An 18,701-nucleotide genomic window follows, 5' to 3' on the forward strand; every position below is an offset into this window, starting at 1 on the left:
TAGAAATGAAGGCTTCACCACAGGATTCAGGACCGCCTTCCTTTGTTTCTTTAAAAGTTACTTTTATATGTTTGGGTGTTTTGTCTGCATATATGTTTCCTCCCTCCCTCCCTTTCTTCCTTTCTTTCCCTCCCACCCCTTGCCCCAGATTCAACATAGTGGCACACCAGAAGCCTCTGATACAGATCAACTAAAGCTGGGAAAACAGAAGAGATATAAAGCAAGGTGAACTGGAGAGAAGAGGGAAGGAGAAAGAAAGGGAAAGAGGAATGAGGCCAAAGGGGAATGGAGGGGGAGCAGAGGAACAGGACAGGAGGGAAGGGAGGAAGCTTTGGCCAACGGCTCATGAGACGCTCATGAGACCAGATCCTCATCCCAGGTTGCATTGCCTGGAAAAAGCCCTTCTCTCTAAAGTCCGACTTTCCCATCCATAAAATGAAGAGGCTCAAATAGATAACTTCTCAGACATATGCAAATATAAAACTTCAATAATGGTGGCTCAAATTCTTCAGGGTCAAATGAGTGATGTGCTATTTAATTTTATTGACACCTTGAGAATCTTCAGTCTGTCATAAAATGAGACATTCACTCTAATTTCGAAGGCCACCTATATAGTTGATAATTCAAATAAAAATTGAGATTCGATGATAAATTCTAATTTTAGTAAAATTTCCCAAATTTCCAAAGTCACATTATGAACAATCTCACATAGGAAAGGTTAATACAGGAATACAACTTTCCTTTGTGCTTTTCTCAACTTCAAAGGAAAGACAATCTTGCAAAGAGACTACCTGAAAAGGTGAGAGCATGGTGGGAATTTACTTATCAAGAATGGACTGTTCGGTTGGGGAGGGAGCTGTCGGTCAAGTGCTTGTCTAGCATGCATAAAGCCCTGAGTTTGATCCCTGTATCCCATAAAAATGAGGCATGCCTGTAATCCCAGCACAAGGCAGGTGAAGGTAAAAGGAGCAGAAATTCAAACCATTCTAGCTTACACAACAGTTCGAGGTCAGCCTGAGCTACATGAGATGCTGACTCTGGAACACTGCTTTGGTGATAGGTGTCACTCCCACTTCACAAACAGGTCACACAAGTTAAATGACCTGATCAAAACCACAGAGCTTGCAAATGGGAAAGCATCGGTAATATTAAAGCAAGTACTCTGAAGGCACTTAATCCATGCCATCCTTATGCATACTGTCACAATTAACCCACAGAAGCACCCAATGAGTCGGCTGACCCTCACATCTGAGATGAGAAAATAAATACCCAGAGAGAGGTTTGGTCTTGGACACAGAGCCAGCAGCTATCATGGCAATGTGAGGAAGAGACCTAGTCACCTGGCAGCAAAGGCAGCATCCCTTAGTCATTGTTCATTTAGGCACACTGCCTCTTCTCAGGGTGTTCACAGTCACAAAGACACAGACCTGGGTCAGAGGCACAAAGGGAGCCAGGCCAGGGGTGATCTTCATTCTTACCATACGGCAAAGATCAGAGTCCTACAAGACACAGACGTTACAGAAAGCTACTCCATTCAACAGCCACCAAATCAGAAATCAGGATGGGCCAGACGGGGCTGCAGATCTGACTGCAACATGCAGAGTCCCAAACAAAAACAGGAAAGAACAAAGCTCCAGGCCGATGGAAGGCCTCCAAGGATCCCCAATCCTAACTCATTTAGTAGCTTGCCTTCTGGTCAGGCAACGTGCAATGTCCCCAAAGACTCGTGTGTTTGAACACTTGATCTTTGGTGTCTTGGAAGGTTGTGGCACTTTAGAAGATTTGACTGAGCTGAAAGAAATGAGTCACTGAACTACAGGCTTTGAGGGGTAAAGCACTACCTGAATCTTGGCCTGAGCTCTCCTGTTTCCTGGTCTACAGAGATGTAATTGCGCTGAAAGCATCCCACAGAATAGACCCAGGCATTTCAGCTACCATGCCATTCCCCACCATGATGGACTGTATCCTCTGGAGGATGATACACAATAAACACTTCTGGACCACCAGTGGTAGCGCAGGCCTTTAATTCCAGCACAGGGATGGGGGGGGGGGGGGGGGGATAGGCAGTTCTGTATGAGTTCAAGGCCAGCCAGGTCTACAGAACAGGCACTTCTTCCATACCTAGTACTGCACTGAACACACACCAACTCCCTCCCCTCATGGAGAGTCCATTCCAATGGAAGACAGTTAAACCTACAAAACATACATATGGGGTTTTTTTATGAATTACTAAGAAATAAAGTAGGAACAGTGAACAGGCAGCATGAGGAGCCCCAGGATCAGCACCGACTTCTGGCCATGTGCTTGGACTTCCCTATAGCAAACCACATTTTCTGCTTTCCCTCTCCCTCCTCCTCTCTTCTTTAAAAATTGCTTATCTAGCTGACATAAAAATTGCGAATGTTGGTAGGGTATCACGTTATGTTTGGTACATATATGCATATATACATATGATATATACATACATATACATATTCTGTAGTGTTCAAATGCCACCCTTCTTTAAGGAAGAACCCTAACTTAAAAGTCTTAGCCAATCCACATAGCAGTAACAGTTAACTCTCAGGCCCATGATAAAAGCCAATAAACACTAAAGCACTTAGCAACATCTAAATACAAACTAAGTGTTAGTAACATTGTAACTTTTATTCTCTAAATAGCCATGATGAGACCCTGCTCTGATGAATGCATGTCTTCAGGCTTTGAGAAGTCTTTACTGGGCCCTCGGGCTTCCTGATCCTTAGGATCAAGGTTGAGGTCCAACAGTACCTGAGCCTGCCAATCAACCTAAAAGACACTTGGCTAGGAAGAAAATGCCCTGGTTGAGGCCAGTGCCTCTGCAGATGTTTCCCAACTCATTCCATATTCAAACGCCACAGCTTCTTCCAACACTTTTAGATTCTTATTAATAACACTTTAAAATGTAGATTGCTGCCTAATCTTAGCTGTGTAATTAAAAAAAATAATCTTGCTTCTCTCCCTCCCAGCATGAAAGGAAACTATACCCTTAGGGCTTCTGCAGCTAAGAATCACACCCTGAACAAAGCTGGTAGGAGGCTCGAGGTGGGGGAGGGGCATACCGTGCAATGAAGGCAAGAAGCAAGTCTCAGTACTTGCTTTTAGAGAAAATAAAGCTGAGGCTAAGGAAGGGAAGGATCCTCCAAGGACACAGGATGCGCTGGCAGAGCCTGGGCCAGGACTCCAGTCTGCTACTTCCCAGTGGCCCTCCACCAAGTAGGAAAACAGACTGGAAGAGGGCTTCAGAGAACAGGCATGGAGCCCATGTGAGGGAGCCCACCCCAAGAACAGAACCCTGCTTATCTGGACAAAGAGCTATTGGTTTGTAATTCTTAAGCACTCATGAAAGTTCTTCAAAGTTCTTCACCCTTAGTGCAGCCTCACCAGCACCAGACAAGAAGGGACCTTAAGTACTCCGTATGCAGTCAGTCCAGAAAGAAAGTCCATTAGTTTCCCCAAGGTCAAGCAGGGCAAATCTAAGAGAAGAGCCCGGGCTGCCCTGATCCTGGCACACGCTGTCCACAGCTTCAGAGAAAACTACCAGTCAGTCTCACGCCATCACTACCTACCTCAGTCCTTTCCCTGGAAGCTTCTTAGCAGGAAAGAGCAGGGAAGTGAAATCTGTGTGTCCCTACTCACTGCCCATGTTCTAAGAATGGATACTTAGGAGGCCCAGAGACTGCACAGTGGACAAACACATACCCTCCCCCTTAATCCTTTCCAAATTCCCCTCTCCACACCTAGGCATGCCTGCAGCCCTGGGCATCACCTTCAGTTTTTGTCCATTAGAAATACCTTATCAGCAGTTTTTATTTCTGAAATTAAAAAAAAAAAAGTGAGAGAAAAGGAAAGAAAAATGACCAAGAACTATGCCCTGCTGCCAGGGATGCCGTTGTCTCCACTAATGACAGGGACTTACAGTGCCACAGCCGAAGGCTAGAGGTAGAAAATTGCAGCCTGGGCATGCAGAAAGAGCTGGTGATCCTCCAGCAAAAACTGTACAGCTCTTCACACAGCCCAGCCTGAGGCCTCAGTCTGTACAAGGGAAGAACAGGCTAGCGCCAGAGAAGGCTATAGAGCATACATACCCACTGTGTGAGGAAGGGAGCATCTTACTTCTGAAAACTCAAGAGATTCCTCCTCAATACATTATCTATCCCCTCAGCTTCCCCAAGGACTGGCTTTTTATAAATGAGAGAGATCTAATTAGAATCTTCCTATTGGGAAGACAATGGTTGTGACCAGTGTTTAAGTGGGCAAAAAAAAAAAAAAAAAAAAAACCAAGACAAGAACAGAGAGGGTCAGGAGCCCACCTTGGGATGCCAATTTGTGATCAACCACTGAGAACCTCTGTGGACATGACTTCATATGATACCTCTTTAAGTTATTCTAACCCCAACCCTGGAAAACTGCCCTTGGTTCTCTAAGAGAGATGAGCATAAAGATGCAGTAGAGGCCTAACAAAGCTGAGCAGCAAGGCAGTCAGGTGATGTACTGTCAGTGGCTTGAGGACTTGCCACATGGGGCAGGAGGCAGCAATGAGCATCACCACAAGGAGCCACTGAGAACTCATTGTGTATAATACCAACTAGAAGCCTCAGAACCTCAGTCATTTCAAAGAAGGGCTTGGGAGAGGCTGGGATAGAGGCCCACCGTGAGCTGGTGGACAGTGTGACCAGCACAGTTCTTAAATGCACAGGGCTTGTCTGAAGGTCCACGGTGGGCAGCCTGCCCTCCGTTCTCAATCTGCTCTGCTCTCTGTTCCCATCTGCCCCTCAAGCCCCAGAACAAGCCTCCATTACCAGCAGCCCACCTGCCAAGAACCTCCAAATCACTGGTGCAACGTGTGTAAAACCTGGGCACGGGTTCAGACTACCTCACCTGGCAGTCACATTTGGTCCCAGCAGAAACCATTAGCAGCAGAGCTGTGGTGGCTCCCTCAGAGAGGGTGACTTCTCCATTACTGCAGACTGAGAGAGACACCTACTATCTGGAGTTTTCCTGTCACAGGCTCAGCTCCAACCGAATCAGTGAGGTGCTATTACTACGGGCCATCTGCCAGGACCCGGAAACAGCATTGTTACATAAGGGCCTGGGATAATGAAGTTTATTAAACTAGATTCTTCCGCCAGAAAGGAGACAACGCATTTGAAAGCTCCCTGTAAAGGGGCAATGTGGAGAGTAGAGAGGTGCTGGACAAGGGCCCACTGAGTGCTAATCCTGGCTCTGCTGTTCCTTAGCTGTGGGAACGTGGGGACAAGCCATCCTTCCCCTAGGCTTCTGCTTTTTTCAATTAAAACAGAGAGAGAGAGAGAGAGAGAGAGAGAGAGAGAGAGAGAGAGAGAGAGAGGGCTCCTTGGAGCATTAAAATTCTATAGTATTTTCACCAAAATGGCAAACAAACAAGTTTGCCCCTTGTGCAGTGGCAAATGGGAAGATGGATATGCAGAGATGGAACTAAAGGTCGGGGCCTTCCATCAACTAGGAGGGAGGCCCCCACGGAATCAAGGTTAGAGTGTGGCTGGGAATAGGAACATAAGGCCCTGCCTATACACATAGCACTGGCAAGCACATGGGCCCTTCACACCCAGCACCTTGTCTGACCCTCACAGTTGTAAAGATGATGGTTTCCCTCATAGCTGACACTGAGCAAAACCAGGCCCAGTAACCAGGACAGGTGACCCTTTCTCCTACCCTCTTTCCAGTCCCTCACATGACAGATGAGAGCAGGCCTTGACAATATTTCCATAGGAATTAAAGAAATGTTGTATATAAATCCTAACAGTATGACTAACCTTGATAAATGAGGGGTCCTTTCTTCACACACCTCTACCTCTTCAGGGAGCTGCTGGGAGAAGCCCTAGAGATGGCCATTTTCAAGTCCTTACTAGACGCTTCAAAGGCCCCAGTGAGAGGGCTCAGCGGGTAAAAGTACCTGCTGCCATGCCTAACAACCTGAGTTTGATCCCAGGCAGTCATATTGTAGAAGGAAAGAACTGACTCCTGAAAGTTGTCCTCTGACTTCTGCATGAGTCATGTTTGCTGTGACACCTGCACACACGCATGCACTTACAGAGCACACGCAAAATAAAACATAATTTCTGAAATGGGAGGTAACGTGATGGCTTGCTAAATGACCAGAGGTCAAACAAACAGACCAGGGAGTCAGGTGATTCCAGTCTCAGCCTGTGTCGTGGATATTAACAGCTACCCCCGATTGGAGGAAAGGGCTCTCCTCAGAGTCCAGTGCACCTAAGACCTGAAGCAGAGAGCAAGTCTGAGGCCTGGGCAGAGAAGCCTGTAAGAGTCCTTGTGTGATTTCTGATAACCATCCATCCCGTCCCTCACAGAAACCCCCACTGTCTCCTCACAGAATGAGAACACACTCCACCACACCCACAAGTGTCCAAGGACTTCTCACCTTGCCTGGCCACACCAGGCAGTCTTCCCCCTGCCTGGAATGCCCTCCCTAGCCTAAGTCAATCCAAATATTTGTGTGAAGGGATGCAGGAAGGAACTATGACTAAGTGAACAGCACATCCCTGTGAGGCAGAGAAGTTCGTGATCATGGCTCTCATTTCACAAGCAGAGAAATACAGGCCCAGGGAGGTTAAATGGCTTTTCCAGGGTGCCAGCAACTGCAAACTGGAACTTGGAGCTTGCTCCTCAGAGCTTCCTAAGGTAAAATCTTTCTCAGATTGTAAAAGAGCTGATTCCTCCAAGATTCCTCCAAATGGACCACTGTCTTCTTGGCACACACTGAGAACGCTTCAAGGAACTGGCTGTCACTGATTACAGCGCGCTCCACGGGGACAGGCAAGGTCTCCAAGAAAGGGTAAAGCATGGTGTCATGTGTCAAGAACCTAAAAATGATGACAAAATTACAGCCTGGCCACTTAATGCTCACTTTGAAAGCTCCTGGAACAAATCAATCCTCACCAGGAAAGAGGAGAGTTCCTTGAATGGCTCCCAAACCCTCTGCCGGTGACCTCTGGGCCTTCCAGGCCATCTGCGAGTCTAAGCAGGGCTGACAGCCTTGCCACAACTCTGCTTTTTCCATTGGCTTTGCCTTCGCTCCTCCCCACCCTAAGATCGAGGAAACTGTGAGAGCCTGGATGTCAGCATCCCCCTGAAACAGCTGAAATCCTGGCCCTAATGTACTGACGTAAGGGAGGATGGCCTGTGGAAGGCAACCAGGTCATGAAGAGAATCAGTGCTCTTTCCTCTGACACATCAGGGGAAACCAGGAAAATAGACTCAGAGGGGAATCTGCCAGCACTTGGTAAGACTTTTGAGATCTGGACTGTGGGAAATAAGCTATTTCTAAGCCATCCAGTTACCTAAGTGAAAACAAGCACCTGCTACCCACCCAGAGAGGTCACAGTTAGGGGGATAACATGGCCTGAAGTGACCTCAGACAGCAGGACTCACAGGTCCTCTCTGTTTCTTAAGCAACGGTGCTACTGTAGAAAAGGCATTCAACCCCACTAAGCCCTGACTGCATCTGGATCCTTGCTCAGGAGACTGAGAAACCTGCAAGCGGCAAAGTAGAACTGGGCAGAGTAGCAGTGTATGAAGGGCACCTGGCAGACACTGGTTCTGTGCCTCAGCCTTGCCCTCTTGAGTGTTACTCTCTGCAGTGTGTCTCCAGCAAGGCCATGCCAACTAGCTGTTTCTTGGGTATTGGGGGCTAAAGGACAGCCCCAAAGTTCATCCACAACACAGCCTGCTGGGAGGAGAACTAATGAGCAAAGGACTAGTCAGAAGAGAGGAGAGTCTTGCCCTTGTGGGTAGGAGAGTAGGAATCAAGAGAGCCAAAGAACTCTGCATCTGCCCCCACCCTGTTCCTGCCTCAGATCCCAATCTCTGACTCTCCTACAGAGCAGCCAGCTAAAGAGGCCACCCCAACCTCAGTTCCTTTCATAAGCAAAGATTAGCAAGAACTTGAGGTCCCATCAGCTCTGACCTTGCTAATTCTGACTCTGAATACTGTCCCCACCTACCTGTCTCCAAGGCTGTCTGCCTGCCCACTGCTGCCATCTGGTGGCCTGCAGGCCCTGCTGCCCTTGGCATTAGCTAAGCACTGAAGCCCCTTGAATGAATGTACCTACTCCAAAGGTGGCTCAGGTGGACACACCCTGCACTGTTCCAGGTCACAGATCAATGGGTAACCCTTGCTAAACACAAATCAGAAACAATGGCCTGTTTTCCCCTCTAGGAGAGATGACACAGCAGCAGCTAGTAACTGATCTTTCTGAGGAGAGACGAGGTGGCCTGCCCAAGGGTCCCCGGCTGCCTGGCTCCCAGGACAGTACACAATTCCACTTCACTGCACTGTTTAGTGTGAGTGGGCATTTGCAAATCAAAACTGAAGTTAGCCTGAGGCTGGGGAAACAAAGCCTTTGGAAGGTAGGAAGCAAACTGTCAGGACTCCTTGCAAACCCTGAAAAATAGGAACATAGATAGCATGGGTACTACCTAGAAAAATAACTGGGAACTACTGCTGTCCTTGGACCTTGAGAGGAAGATGGCAAGAACATCTTGCAGGGGTTTCCTGGGGCAGTACCAGGGCCCCACCACAAGCTGAGTCCCAGCCTAGGCAGACATCAGATGGGAGAAGAAAGACAGGAGCAGCCATGTATGCATGCATAGTTCCTGCACTCCATCACACACTCAAGACATGAGCTGCTCTGGTCAGGACGACATCTATTCTTCTCTGACTCCAGGCCTTGCTGCACCTGGCCAGAGGAGCTCTGCAATGTTGTGCTGCTAAATCCCTTGGGTTCACAGGTCACGCCTGCTCTTTAGAGGACCTGCTTCTCAAACTCTTGGCTGTCTGCAGCCATTTTCTGTGTTTTATAAGCAGGCTAAAAAAAGCAATGTGTAACTTTACATAGACCACTTGGCTACCCTTTCCTCTATCAGCTCACATCTACAATCTAGTTACATTTTGTAGAGTGATTTCCAAAGTGTTTTAAAAATACTAGACTCTGGGTCCCACACAAAGACCAAGGCTCCTCAGGGAATGAAATCAAACAATGCTTCCCTCTAGTGACTAGATGCAGTCTCTACATCCTCCCAGATTAGAAGGCTAGTTAGGCTCCCATTATCCCACCCTGCGCTGGCCACCAGTCAAAGGTGCCCAACCCCAAAGAAGACCAAGCCCAGGAACCAGCTCAAGCCCTCAGCTGGCTCCACAGGAGTGAAGGAAATCTGTCCTTAGGAACAAATGTACTTTGGAGCACTGAGACCTTTTATGACTTTCAGCTCCCCTCTGCAGATGAGGAAACAAAGGCTCACGGATGTCCAAAAGTGCCCAAGCTGATCAAGCTGACTCATGACTGAGCCAAAAATAGAGGCCACTTTTCCCGCCTCCTGCTACAGCCTCTTGCCTCTTTTCCATGTGACCTCTCAACCAAGGTCCATGGGGAGAGACTTGCCAAGGACATTCATACTGCACTGTAAGGGGATAGTCCTCTCAACCGAGGTCCACAAGAAAAACTTGCCAAGGACATTCATACTGCACTGTAAGAGGATAGTCCCATGGACTGAGGAGGGAGCCATTTTCATTTTAACTTTGAAATAGTGTTTATGAGGATACAGTCAGATTGTACGATCTCTCCATCCATGTGTGCACTCCCCCACCCTCAACACACATAATAAAGTATAAATAAATAAAGTATAATTAAGAATTTTTTAAAAAAGAATCCCAATATTTGCAACCTCTTACCAGCCACAGAAGAGGAGGAACCAGAGAGAATAAGAGTCTTGCTAGCATAGAAAACAATATGCACTTTATTCTAGCCCATGAGAGATAATAACCTGGTATATTTCTTCCTAGTCTCTTTAAAACATGAGTTAAGAATTAGGAACGACAGTATAAGGTTATCCTTTGACATTCAGCCTCCTTCTCTAAAGGACAGTAAGTATGTTGTCCTGGTATACAGCATAGGTCTTTAACCGACTTCCCTTCGTTTCACGTGTTTGCTCATTAGACATTAGGCTGCTGGGCATGGCATGATAATCATTGTCTGAACATATCTCTCTATGCTGATTATTTCCTTAAGCAAGTGTTATGTCTCACAGAATATAATTATGGAGCCAGGATGGCCATAAAAATAACAGGTCTAGCAAAATGGTTCAGTAGGTAAAGGTCCCTCAAACCATATCTGACAACCTGAGGTCAATCCCAAGGTTCCACGTGGTGGAAGGAGAGAACTGAGTCCTGCAAGTCGTCCTCTGGCCTTTACACTGATGCCATGACATGTGCAGTCCCTGCAGCTGTCCTGCAACACATATAATAAAGTATAGTAAAAAAAAAAAAAAAAAAAGAAAAAAAAAAGGTCTACAAGAGCTAGTTCCAGGACAGGCTCTAAAACTACAGCAAAACCCTGTCTTGAAAAACAAAAACAAACAAACAACAAAAAAAAAACTTTTTAAAAGGTCATCCTGTCTGAGACCTCCTATTGGCACATGGTAAAAAAGGAGCCAGAAGGCTTGAGAGTCTTACCAGAGGGAAGGAAAAAGCAAAAGAACCAACTTGTACACACTCCACCTATTAAAATGTGACCTTCCAAAAGCCCAACCACAATTGCTTGTCCTTCCCTCTGGACACCATCTCTCCTGAAACCCTAGAGCCCCTGAGGTCTTGACCACTCCTCTGGCCTCCTGCCACACTCTCTTTATTCTTCTACTAAATATTTAATTTGTACATCCAACCACAAGCTTCCTGAAGGTAGTTATGGGCTTCAGTGTTCCCTTCATTCCGTAGCAGAGTGCAACCTACAGTCAACATCCTATAGACAAATGCTAAAGGATCCAAGATAGCTAAACGTCCTTCTTCAGAGTCCGGGACAATGAAATACCATTGGCCACAGTTAGAGAATGGCTCTGTTTTGAAGAATAAAAGCAGCTTAGGTATGGAGCTAGATACTCTGAGACATATGAGAACAAAAAGAGTGAGTTCAAGCTTAAGATCTGTCCGTCCACATGGACCAGAGCGATGCGATCAACTGGGGACTCACCTGTGAAGTTAGGATAAGAATACTCAGCTGGGGGCTGGAGAGATGGCTCAAAGGTTAAGAGCATTGCCTGCTCTTCCAAAGGTCCTGAGTTCAATTCCCAGCAACCACATGGTGGCTCACAACCATCTGTAATGAGGTCTGGTGCCATCTTCTGGCCAGCAGGCATACACACAGACAGAATATTGTATACATAATAAATAAATAAATAAATAAATAAATAAATAAATAAAAGAATACTCAGCTGACAACTTCTATGGGAAAGTGTCTGTGCACACACTTTATAGTGATCACAATGACAGCCGCCCATGGAATTGCTGCTGAACCATCAGGAAGGGAACAACACTGCCTCTGAGATCCCCAGTATAGCTTCCTGCACCTTGTCCCCAGGCTCTTTTCCACACACATATCCATTTGGGGGGAAGCAGGGCCTTCTGGAAGTACAGGTTCCTGTATGAAAAGAGTCAAGTCTAGCCAGGCCCTTGGATTTCCATCACGCACATCTCACTATCTCTGGAAAGAGAAGGATGGGGTCAAAGGAGTGCTTGACTGAGAGTCATGAGGCTTGAGTTCTGATCCTGCTTCACCCATTCCCTGTACTCCCCTTCCTGGTTCCTCAGCCTCGCCTTTTAAGAGTCTGCATTCCCATCTCTGGTGGGCAAGCTAGAAGTTCCAGGGTAAATGCTAAGGGAAGGACAGCAAGGGAAGAGATGAGACTGCCTAGGCAGCAGAACTGATCTGGGCTTCCAAGGCTGCTTCCAATCTTCTTTCTCTGTTTGGTTTTAGTTTTCTCACCTTTCAGGTGAGGAAGATGCTTCCTCCATCTCTAATTCTCTATAGCATCCAATACTCCAAGCCTTTCTTGGGTGACACAGAAAAGTAAAGAAAGTCAAAGAGCTCTCTGCATTTGGCTTCACGTTTTCAATCCATATCCCTTGGAGACCACAAAGCTACTTTTAGGATGTCGCATGGTTCAGGGAAAGCTTCCAGCCTCCGGAAAGCAAAGAACTGTAGACATTCTGACCACCCCACAATAACATTTGAAACCTGTGAAGAGCATTCCCTTGAAAGTCTAACAAATTGGCAGCAGCCAGCACTTGGCATTTGTAAGCACTGATGTCTCCACACATCTCAGGACAATGTGGAATCAGCTATGCAGAGCACTTACAGAGACCTCTGCTCATGAAGAAAAACACAGCATGCTAGTCCAGGGAGCTCTGGGCTTTCCAAAAGAGCAGAGAAAGCTGGTGTGACTGAGTGGTTGGAGATGTGGGTCCAGACCTATGCTTTACCGTGCCACTCATTTAATCCTAAGCCAGGTTGGCAATTTTCCATTGTTCTAATGTGGGAAAGTGTTTGTAGGAGTTTGGCTTGTTCATTTGTACATGTATGTGGGAAAGTATTTGTAGGAGTTTGGCTTGTTCATTTGTACACGTATCAACTAACGACCTCCTGAATGACAAGTGCTGGGCTAAGAACTGAAGAGACAGTGGCAGGCGAAGATAAGCACTCACCTGCTCTCATCATGGGAGAAGTAAATCGATAGCTAAGTTGGTAAAGAACCTGACTAGCATGCATGAAGCTGTGAGTTCAATCCCCAGAACCCCATAAACTGTGAACGGTGTAATCTTGGCATCTAGGAGAAGGCAAGAGGATCACAAGTTCAAGGTCAGGTGACCCTGTCACATAAATAAACAAAACAAAGGGAGGGCCACAGTACCATGAGGACAAAAGTATCAAGGCAACCATGGTGGTGACCCAATGGATACAGGAGGGGAGAAGCAGGAGCAAGGCACAAACCTAGGTTCATGTGACAACAAAATCATGTCTTTGTGCCTCTTACCATTTACTTATTCTCTAGGTAATTAGCTACTCAACATCTACTGTGTGGCAGCCCTGTGCCAGGGTACAGCCATGAGTTAAACGAGTTCTCATGGAATCTATAGCCTAGACATTAAACATATAAGACAAATAGATGTATGCAATGGCAGACTGGGAAGAGAACCATAATGGGTCAAATTCAACAGGTAAATTACCTACGAGGTCAGAGGACTTCTAGAGCCTTGAAAATCCAATAAAGCCTCTAGCCTACTGTACGTGAGTGAAAGACTTGAGGGAACAGAGCCTGTCAGGGAGCGGCACAGGCCTGGCCAGCCAAGGAGTCCTCGGTGTAGAAGACAGCATATTTCTATCTTGCCACAGACCTGCTGGAGCAGAAGCTCTTCTAAAACAAGACCAAGCAGTGAATCAGCTTACACAGTCCAGCCTCAAGGGAGCTCCACTAGTGCAGACACTTCATAGCTAACTGCGACCATTCACAGATTGGTTTTCTCAACCACACAATCACACTATGTAGCAGACAAGGTTTACTATCCTACTTGAGTAAGGATGTGTGAAACAGCTGAGACAAGGTCACCAAATGAGGAAACACCCAACTCTGCCACCCAGCTTTGTCTAACATCTCCAGTCAGGAAACGGAACATCTCTGAGACAGCTGCAGGTCACCGGGGCTGGGTAAAGTCACCCAGGAGTCCCATGAAGTTCCTGAGAACAATGATGGTGGGGACATTAAGAAGCTCAGAAAAGGTTTCTAGAATGCAGTTTCACCAGCCTGAGACACAGGTACCCTTGCCAACTCTCCCAGATTAGAACAGGTCCTCCTGGCCTCTTTTCAAGTGCCTCTGACTAACACAGAAAAGTATTTTTCCACTGCAAACCTGCAGGCGGGCAGTAAACCCCAGGAGTGCAGAGAGTGCATCCCCACTTCTGTACAAACCATCTGGGAACTTATTCGGGTGCCATCCAAACTGCCCTGGCCACACACCTGCCAATGGGAACGTCGGTCCCAGGCACTGTGTCTCCACCTGGACAATACAAGTACCTGAACTGCCTATTTCTCTTGTACCAAGTAGGGGGCACCTTGGCATCTTGCAAGGTTAGAATATTCAGCTGCTTCTTTGACCTCCACCCACTGGGATGTCAGTAACAACCCCCAGTTGTCATAGCCCATAGTGTCCCCAGCCATCGCAAACGTCCACAGCAGGACCAAAGTCACCTTTGGGGGAAGCTTCAATATTGAGACTATGGAGGAGAAAGGCAAAGTGCCCTGTTCTGTTCCATGTCATATACACTATACACACTCTTGGATCAGTATCACACAACAAATGCCTCCCCACAAGCAGCTGTGCGCTGTTGTGGTCCTCCACTGCAGCTTCAGGAACACAGTCAAACAAACTCTGTCTTGCACTCATGAGCCGCTTGAGACCCCGCAAGGAAAACTTGATCCTATAACTGTGAGCAGCTGAGTCTGGTTAAATGGAAGCTCCGGATGCTTCTTCTCAATGACATCGAGCCGGACCAAAGACTGTCATGGCTGCTACAAGGAGCACAGAGTGGTGAATCAGGATCCTCCCATTCACCCCCAATTCAATATAATACCCAGATATCCAAACACCCCAGCTTTTAACTATTCTTGACTTGGGGGAAAGGGGAACAGAGTGAGGTACATATATACAAGAAAGCTGAATTAGCAACTTAATTAAACAGCTGAACCTTTCCAAAAAAAAATCATGCTCAAGTGGAGGTGGAATCATAAAGCTGAGATTCCAAGCAGCTGGAGTGACTCAGTGTTAGCAAGAATGCAGCTGCCAACTCCCACCCCAGGGCTGGGCTCCAGGCCCGGCCTGAGGTCCACTCCACTACAGTGCTTCAAAGAAGCACCACTTCTGTCTCTCAGAGTCAGCCACTTAACCAGGTACAGGGATTACTCACAGACTCACTCCTGCATGGTAGCAAGAGTGTTTTGCTGCACTGTACCGTTTGATGACTACTCGTGAGCTGCCCACCTGTTAACACCTAATCACTCACTGTCTTGCATACTTGGCTCTGTGCTTGCGTGCCCCATACTGTAACGGTGCTGAATTCTCTGATATGGGTCTGCCTCTCCTAAAGGGCTCCTTAAGGGCACGTAAACAGACATTTATGGGTGGATGGTTGGATAATGGACAAATAGGGATGGATGGATAGATGAACAGATGGAAAGGCAGATGAAGTTTTCTATTGCTATGTTTAAGAAACCTGAAGCTCTTTGAGGAAAAAACAACTTTCTTTCAAATGGATAATCTTCCTAAGAGCATCCCCTCACCTGGCAACATGAAGGTTACTGTGTGTCTTCCTTAGGCAGGCCACCATTTCCAAATGATTACTAACATTTTGAAAAGATCAACTAAAAGCATCACAGACACGAGTACTCACAAAAACGTAAGTACAAATGCACATGGCATATGTGACTTACTGAAGAGAGCTGAAGCTATGAGAAAAACCTGAGAGCCGGAAAGTTCTAGAAAAATGGTCAACAGGGATTTGGGGCCTGAGATGGAGCAAGCAAAGCCAGAGAACTCCTGAGAAGCCCTGAAGTTTAGAAGGCCTTGACATGGTATCAAACTGTCTGAGAAACTGTAGATCAGTGGGGACTGCTAGATAGCAGGAGTGAGAGGCCATGAAAAACCAAAATCCAAGAAGAAAGGAATATAATAGCCAAGAAAGATCTGACCTAAGGAAGAGATGAAAACCAACTCAAGGAAAGGCGAAGATGCCCAGAATTGCCAGGCATGTGGTGGTCCTGAGGAACACAAGGACTCAATCAATGTACACAGTGCATCAGAGTCAAACTGGGGTTTAAATCAGAATGCCGCACCGGCTACCAACTCAATTTGAAATATTTACCAATACTTTCTGATGTTTTAACTCAGATCAGCTGGAAATAAAAATAAAGCCATCTCTTCAGCCATGGCCAGGCAAGAACTCACCAGTACCTGGACCAACCTTTGGGCTGTGTTGGCTGTTATGGATGTCCTCTCAAAACATCCAGGTCTCTTAGGAGCAGAATGAGCTCACCAATCCAGTCTTGCATTTCCAGATGTAATCCAGAGAGGAAAAGCCACATCTGGCTGATGGCGGGAGATACCAAGTCCTCCACTTTCCAGTATTTAAAGTCCCTCACCCCCTCTTTAACTCATGAGGTTCTGGACAACTGCCCTTCCCAACCCCAAATTTTATGCCACACCCTCACCTGTCTGAACTACCAGGTGTGTCCATCCACTCCAGACAGTAGTGAGCTTTTCATTCTGAAAGCAACATGCATCTATTCTCTGGGGCAGAAGAAGGAATGCAGCCAAGGAAGCCAGTTGCCCATGCTTGTTCCGGCCCCAGACATACAGTTCTCCTGTATCTGAAACAGAGGAGAACGGGAGGTGAGGAACATGGCCCACAAGTGTGGGAGACAACTCTGAAAAAGAAATGGGTAAAGCGGAATGGTTTCCTACTTACACCACAGGATTTAGTGTGCCATGCACAATACAAAATTTATGTAGAACATAATCAAATATAAAACTTACAAAATTCTGTACATAATGCAAGGTCTAGTGTATATAATATCTGTGTGTGTGTGTGTGTGTGTGCGCACGCGCGCTCACATGCATGCGCACATAATAAATCATGGGGAGTGGTATATGCACAAGTTGGAGGATGGAGGAGTTGCATGTATCCATGAGTAGAGAGCCTGAAAGAAAACATTAGATGTCCTGTTCTATTGCTTTCTGTCTTATTCCTTCGAGGCGTTCTCTCACTGCAGCTGGAGTTGGCTGTTGGCCAGGAAGCCACAGCAATCTCCAAGTCTCTGCTCCACACAACATTAGGGTTATAGGTGTGGACATAACACAGCTTTTTATGGAGATGCTGGGATTCAAACTGGGGTCCTCATGCTTGCACAGCAAACACTCTTACTGAGTCTCATCAGCCAATTGTCTGTATTTTTTCAATGTAAAACTATATATATATATATATATATATATATATATTACCTTCTGTTACGTGGGACATCCTTAAACTTTTAAGATAACAGGTCAGAAGATACACTACTTGGGGACTGGGGATGTGGCTCAGTTGGCAGAGTGATTGACTGGCACACACAATCTCCAGCACTGCATAAACTGGGTGTGATAGTGCACACTTACAATCCCAGAACTCCGGAAGCAGAAGCAGAAGGATTAGGAGTTTGAGGTCATTCTTGGCTACATAGTTAGCTCAAGGCCAGCCTGGACTACAGAAGACACTGCTAAAAAATTATGTGCTATTTAAGCATAAACCTTTTAAAATAAAATAGTTGCACCGTCCATCAGAAAAGAGTGAGCTATCACTGCCCATCTGGGCAGCCCCTGAGCTCATCTGTACTCCTGTGATTGAGGCAGAAGTGACTGGCAGTGATGTAACAGGAGAAGGAAGCCAAGCAGAGTCAAGTGACTCCGCTGCTATTCCTGGATCTGCTAACTAGCTATTGACCTTGGACAAATCACTTCCTTTCCAAGCCTTGCTTTCACCAGCTGAATATGGGAAGGGAGGGCTGCTGGCACAAAAGGGTGGAAGATACAACCAACATCACTGCTGACCAGAAAACAACTGGTGGGTGAGCATGACAAGCAAAGAACGCACGCCTGTCTAAAAGGTGCTCAAGTTCAAAGATAATTTTTAGATAAAAACCAAATAAAATGAAGCCAAGGCTGTAATTCAGCCTGTAAGACATCAGTCGGCAGCCCTCCATAAGCTTCCCCAGTCCTGGCAGTGTGACAGTCTCCACGTGCACTAAACAACAGCACTAGCCACCAACACCTGCAGTGTGGCTGGCACACATGAGACTATGCAACAGACTGCAGAGCTATCACCAAAAAGCATACTTCATTAGTAATGTTCCATTATATTAAATAATATTTTGGATATTCTAAAGAAAAGGCATTAATAAGATTAATTTTATCTGTTTCATTTTTTGGAATATGGCTCACAGAACTGTCCCAAAAGATAAGCTAATCAAGCCTGGGAAATGTTAAAGATTCTTTCAGATCACCTGGCTAACAAGGACTCACAGCCAGTGAAAGGACAAGGAATCAGGCCTGTTTCATTTAGTGAGTTCCCTATAAAGTTTACAGCACTGCTTGCCCTACAGTGGTCTCATAGTCCCCAAAACTGATCAAAGGTCAAATAGGATCATTACAGCCATAGCTCAGGAATTTCTAAGTTCCACCTGACACTCACTGGATGTGGGACACAGGACACAGCACACTATGACACCATCTCTTACCTCTAAGGTGAGGATGTTTATGACACAGTTCCCATCACAGGTGGCCCTGAAACACTGACACCCTACAGGTCTATGATGCGCAATGGGCTTTCGTCAGAGTTCAGAGGTCTAAGAATCCCTTACAGGAGGGCAGAGACAATACCTTATCCCACACAACATCAGCCCAGTACATGCTGGAGAGCCACAGAGGCCCCAGGAGTGTGGGGCCGATGTGACTCAGAATATCTAAGCCATCTTTTTGAAAGGCAGACTGTCTTCCACATGGGGATAGTTACACTGTTGCATCAGCAGGTAAAATTAAATTCTGCTGCAATGCCAGATGGCTACATAATCTACAAGGACTCCAGAGAAGAGGCCTAAAGAACACTGAACAAAACCCAGTGTGCTAACAGTCCAAGCAAGATGAGAAAGGAGGGCTATTAATCTTGACAATTTTAACTCACTTTCGAAATATCAAAAGCCAATTCACTTTGTGACTATACTAAAAATGATTAAATGGACACTTTAAAATGGTGAATATCATATATAAA

The 18,701-nt window shown here is 46.3% G+C and overlaps 1 protein-coding gene across 3 annotated transcripts in view; it reads right to left on the reverse strand.

Moving 5' to 3' along the window:
- Sergef (secretion regulating guanine nucleotide exchange factor) overlaps window positions 1-18,701 on the reverse strand; it is a 220,660-nt gene that overhangs the window by 176,449 nt on the left and 25,510 nt on the right. For 2 of the 3 annotated variants that reach the window (XR_005283485.1, XM_038313677.1), the window contains exon 8: window positions 16,111-16,269. The exons of the other annotated variant lie outside the window; for it this stretch is intronic. Coding sequence is in view for 1 of the 2 variants with exons in the window: in XM_038313677.1 (XP_038169605.1) it covers window positions 16,111-16,269 (159 nt within the window). In the remaining variant the exon portion in view is untranslated. The remainder of the gene's footprint in view (window positions 1-16,110; window positions 16,270-18,701) is intronic. 3 annotated transcript variants of the gene reach the window in all.

This window comes from Arvicola amphibius, chromosome 12, assembly GCF_903992535.2.
Source record: "Arvicola amphibius chromosome 12, mArvAmp1.2, whole genome shotgun sequence".
Taxonomy (NCBI): Eukaryota; Metazoa; Chordata; class Mammalia; order Rodentia; family Cricetidae; genus Arvicola; species Arvicola amphibius.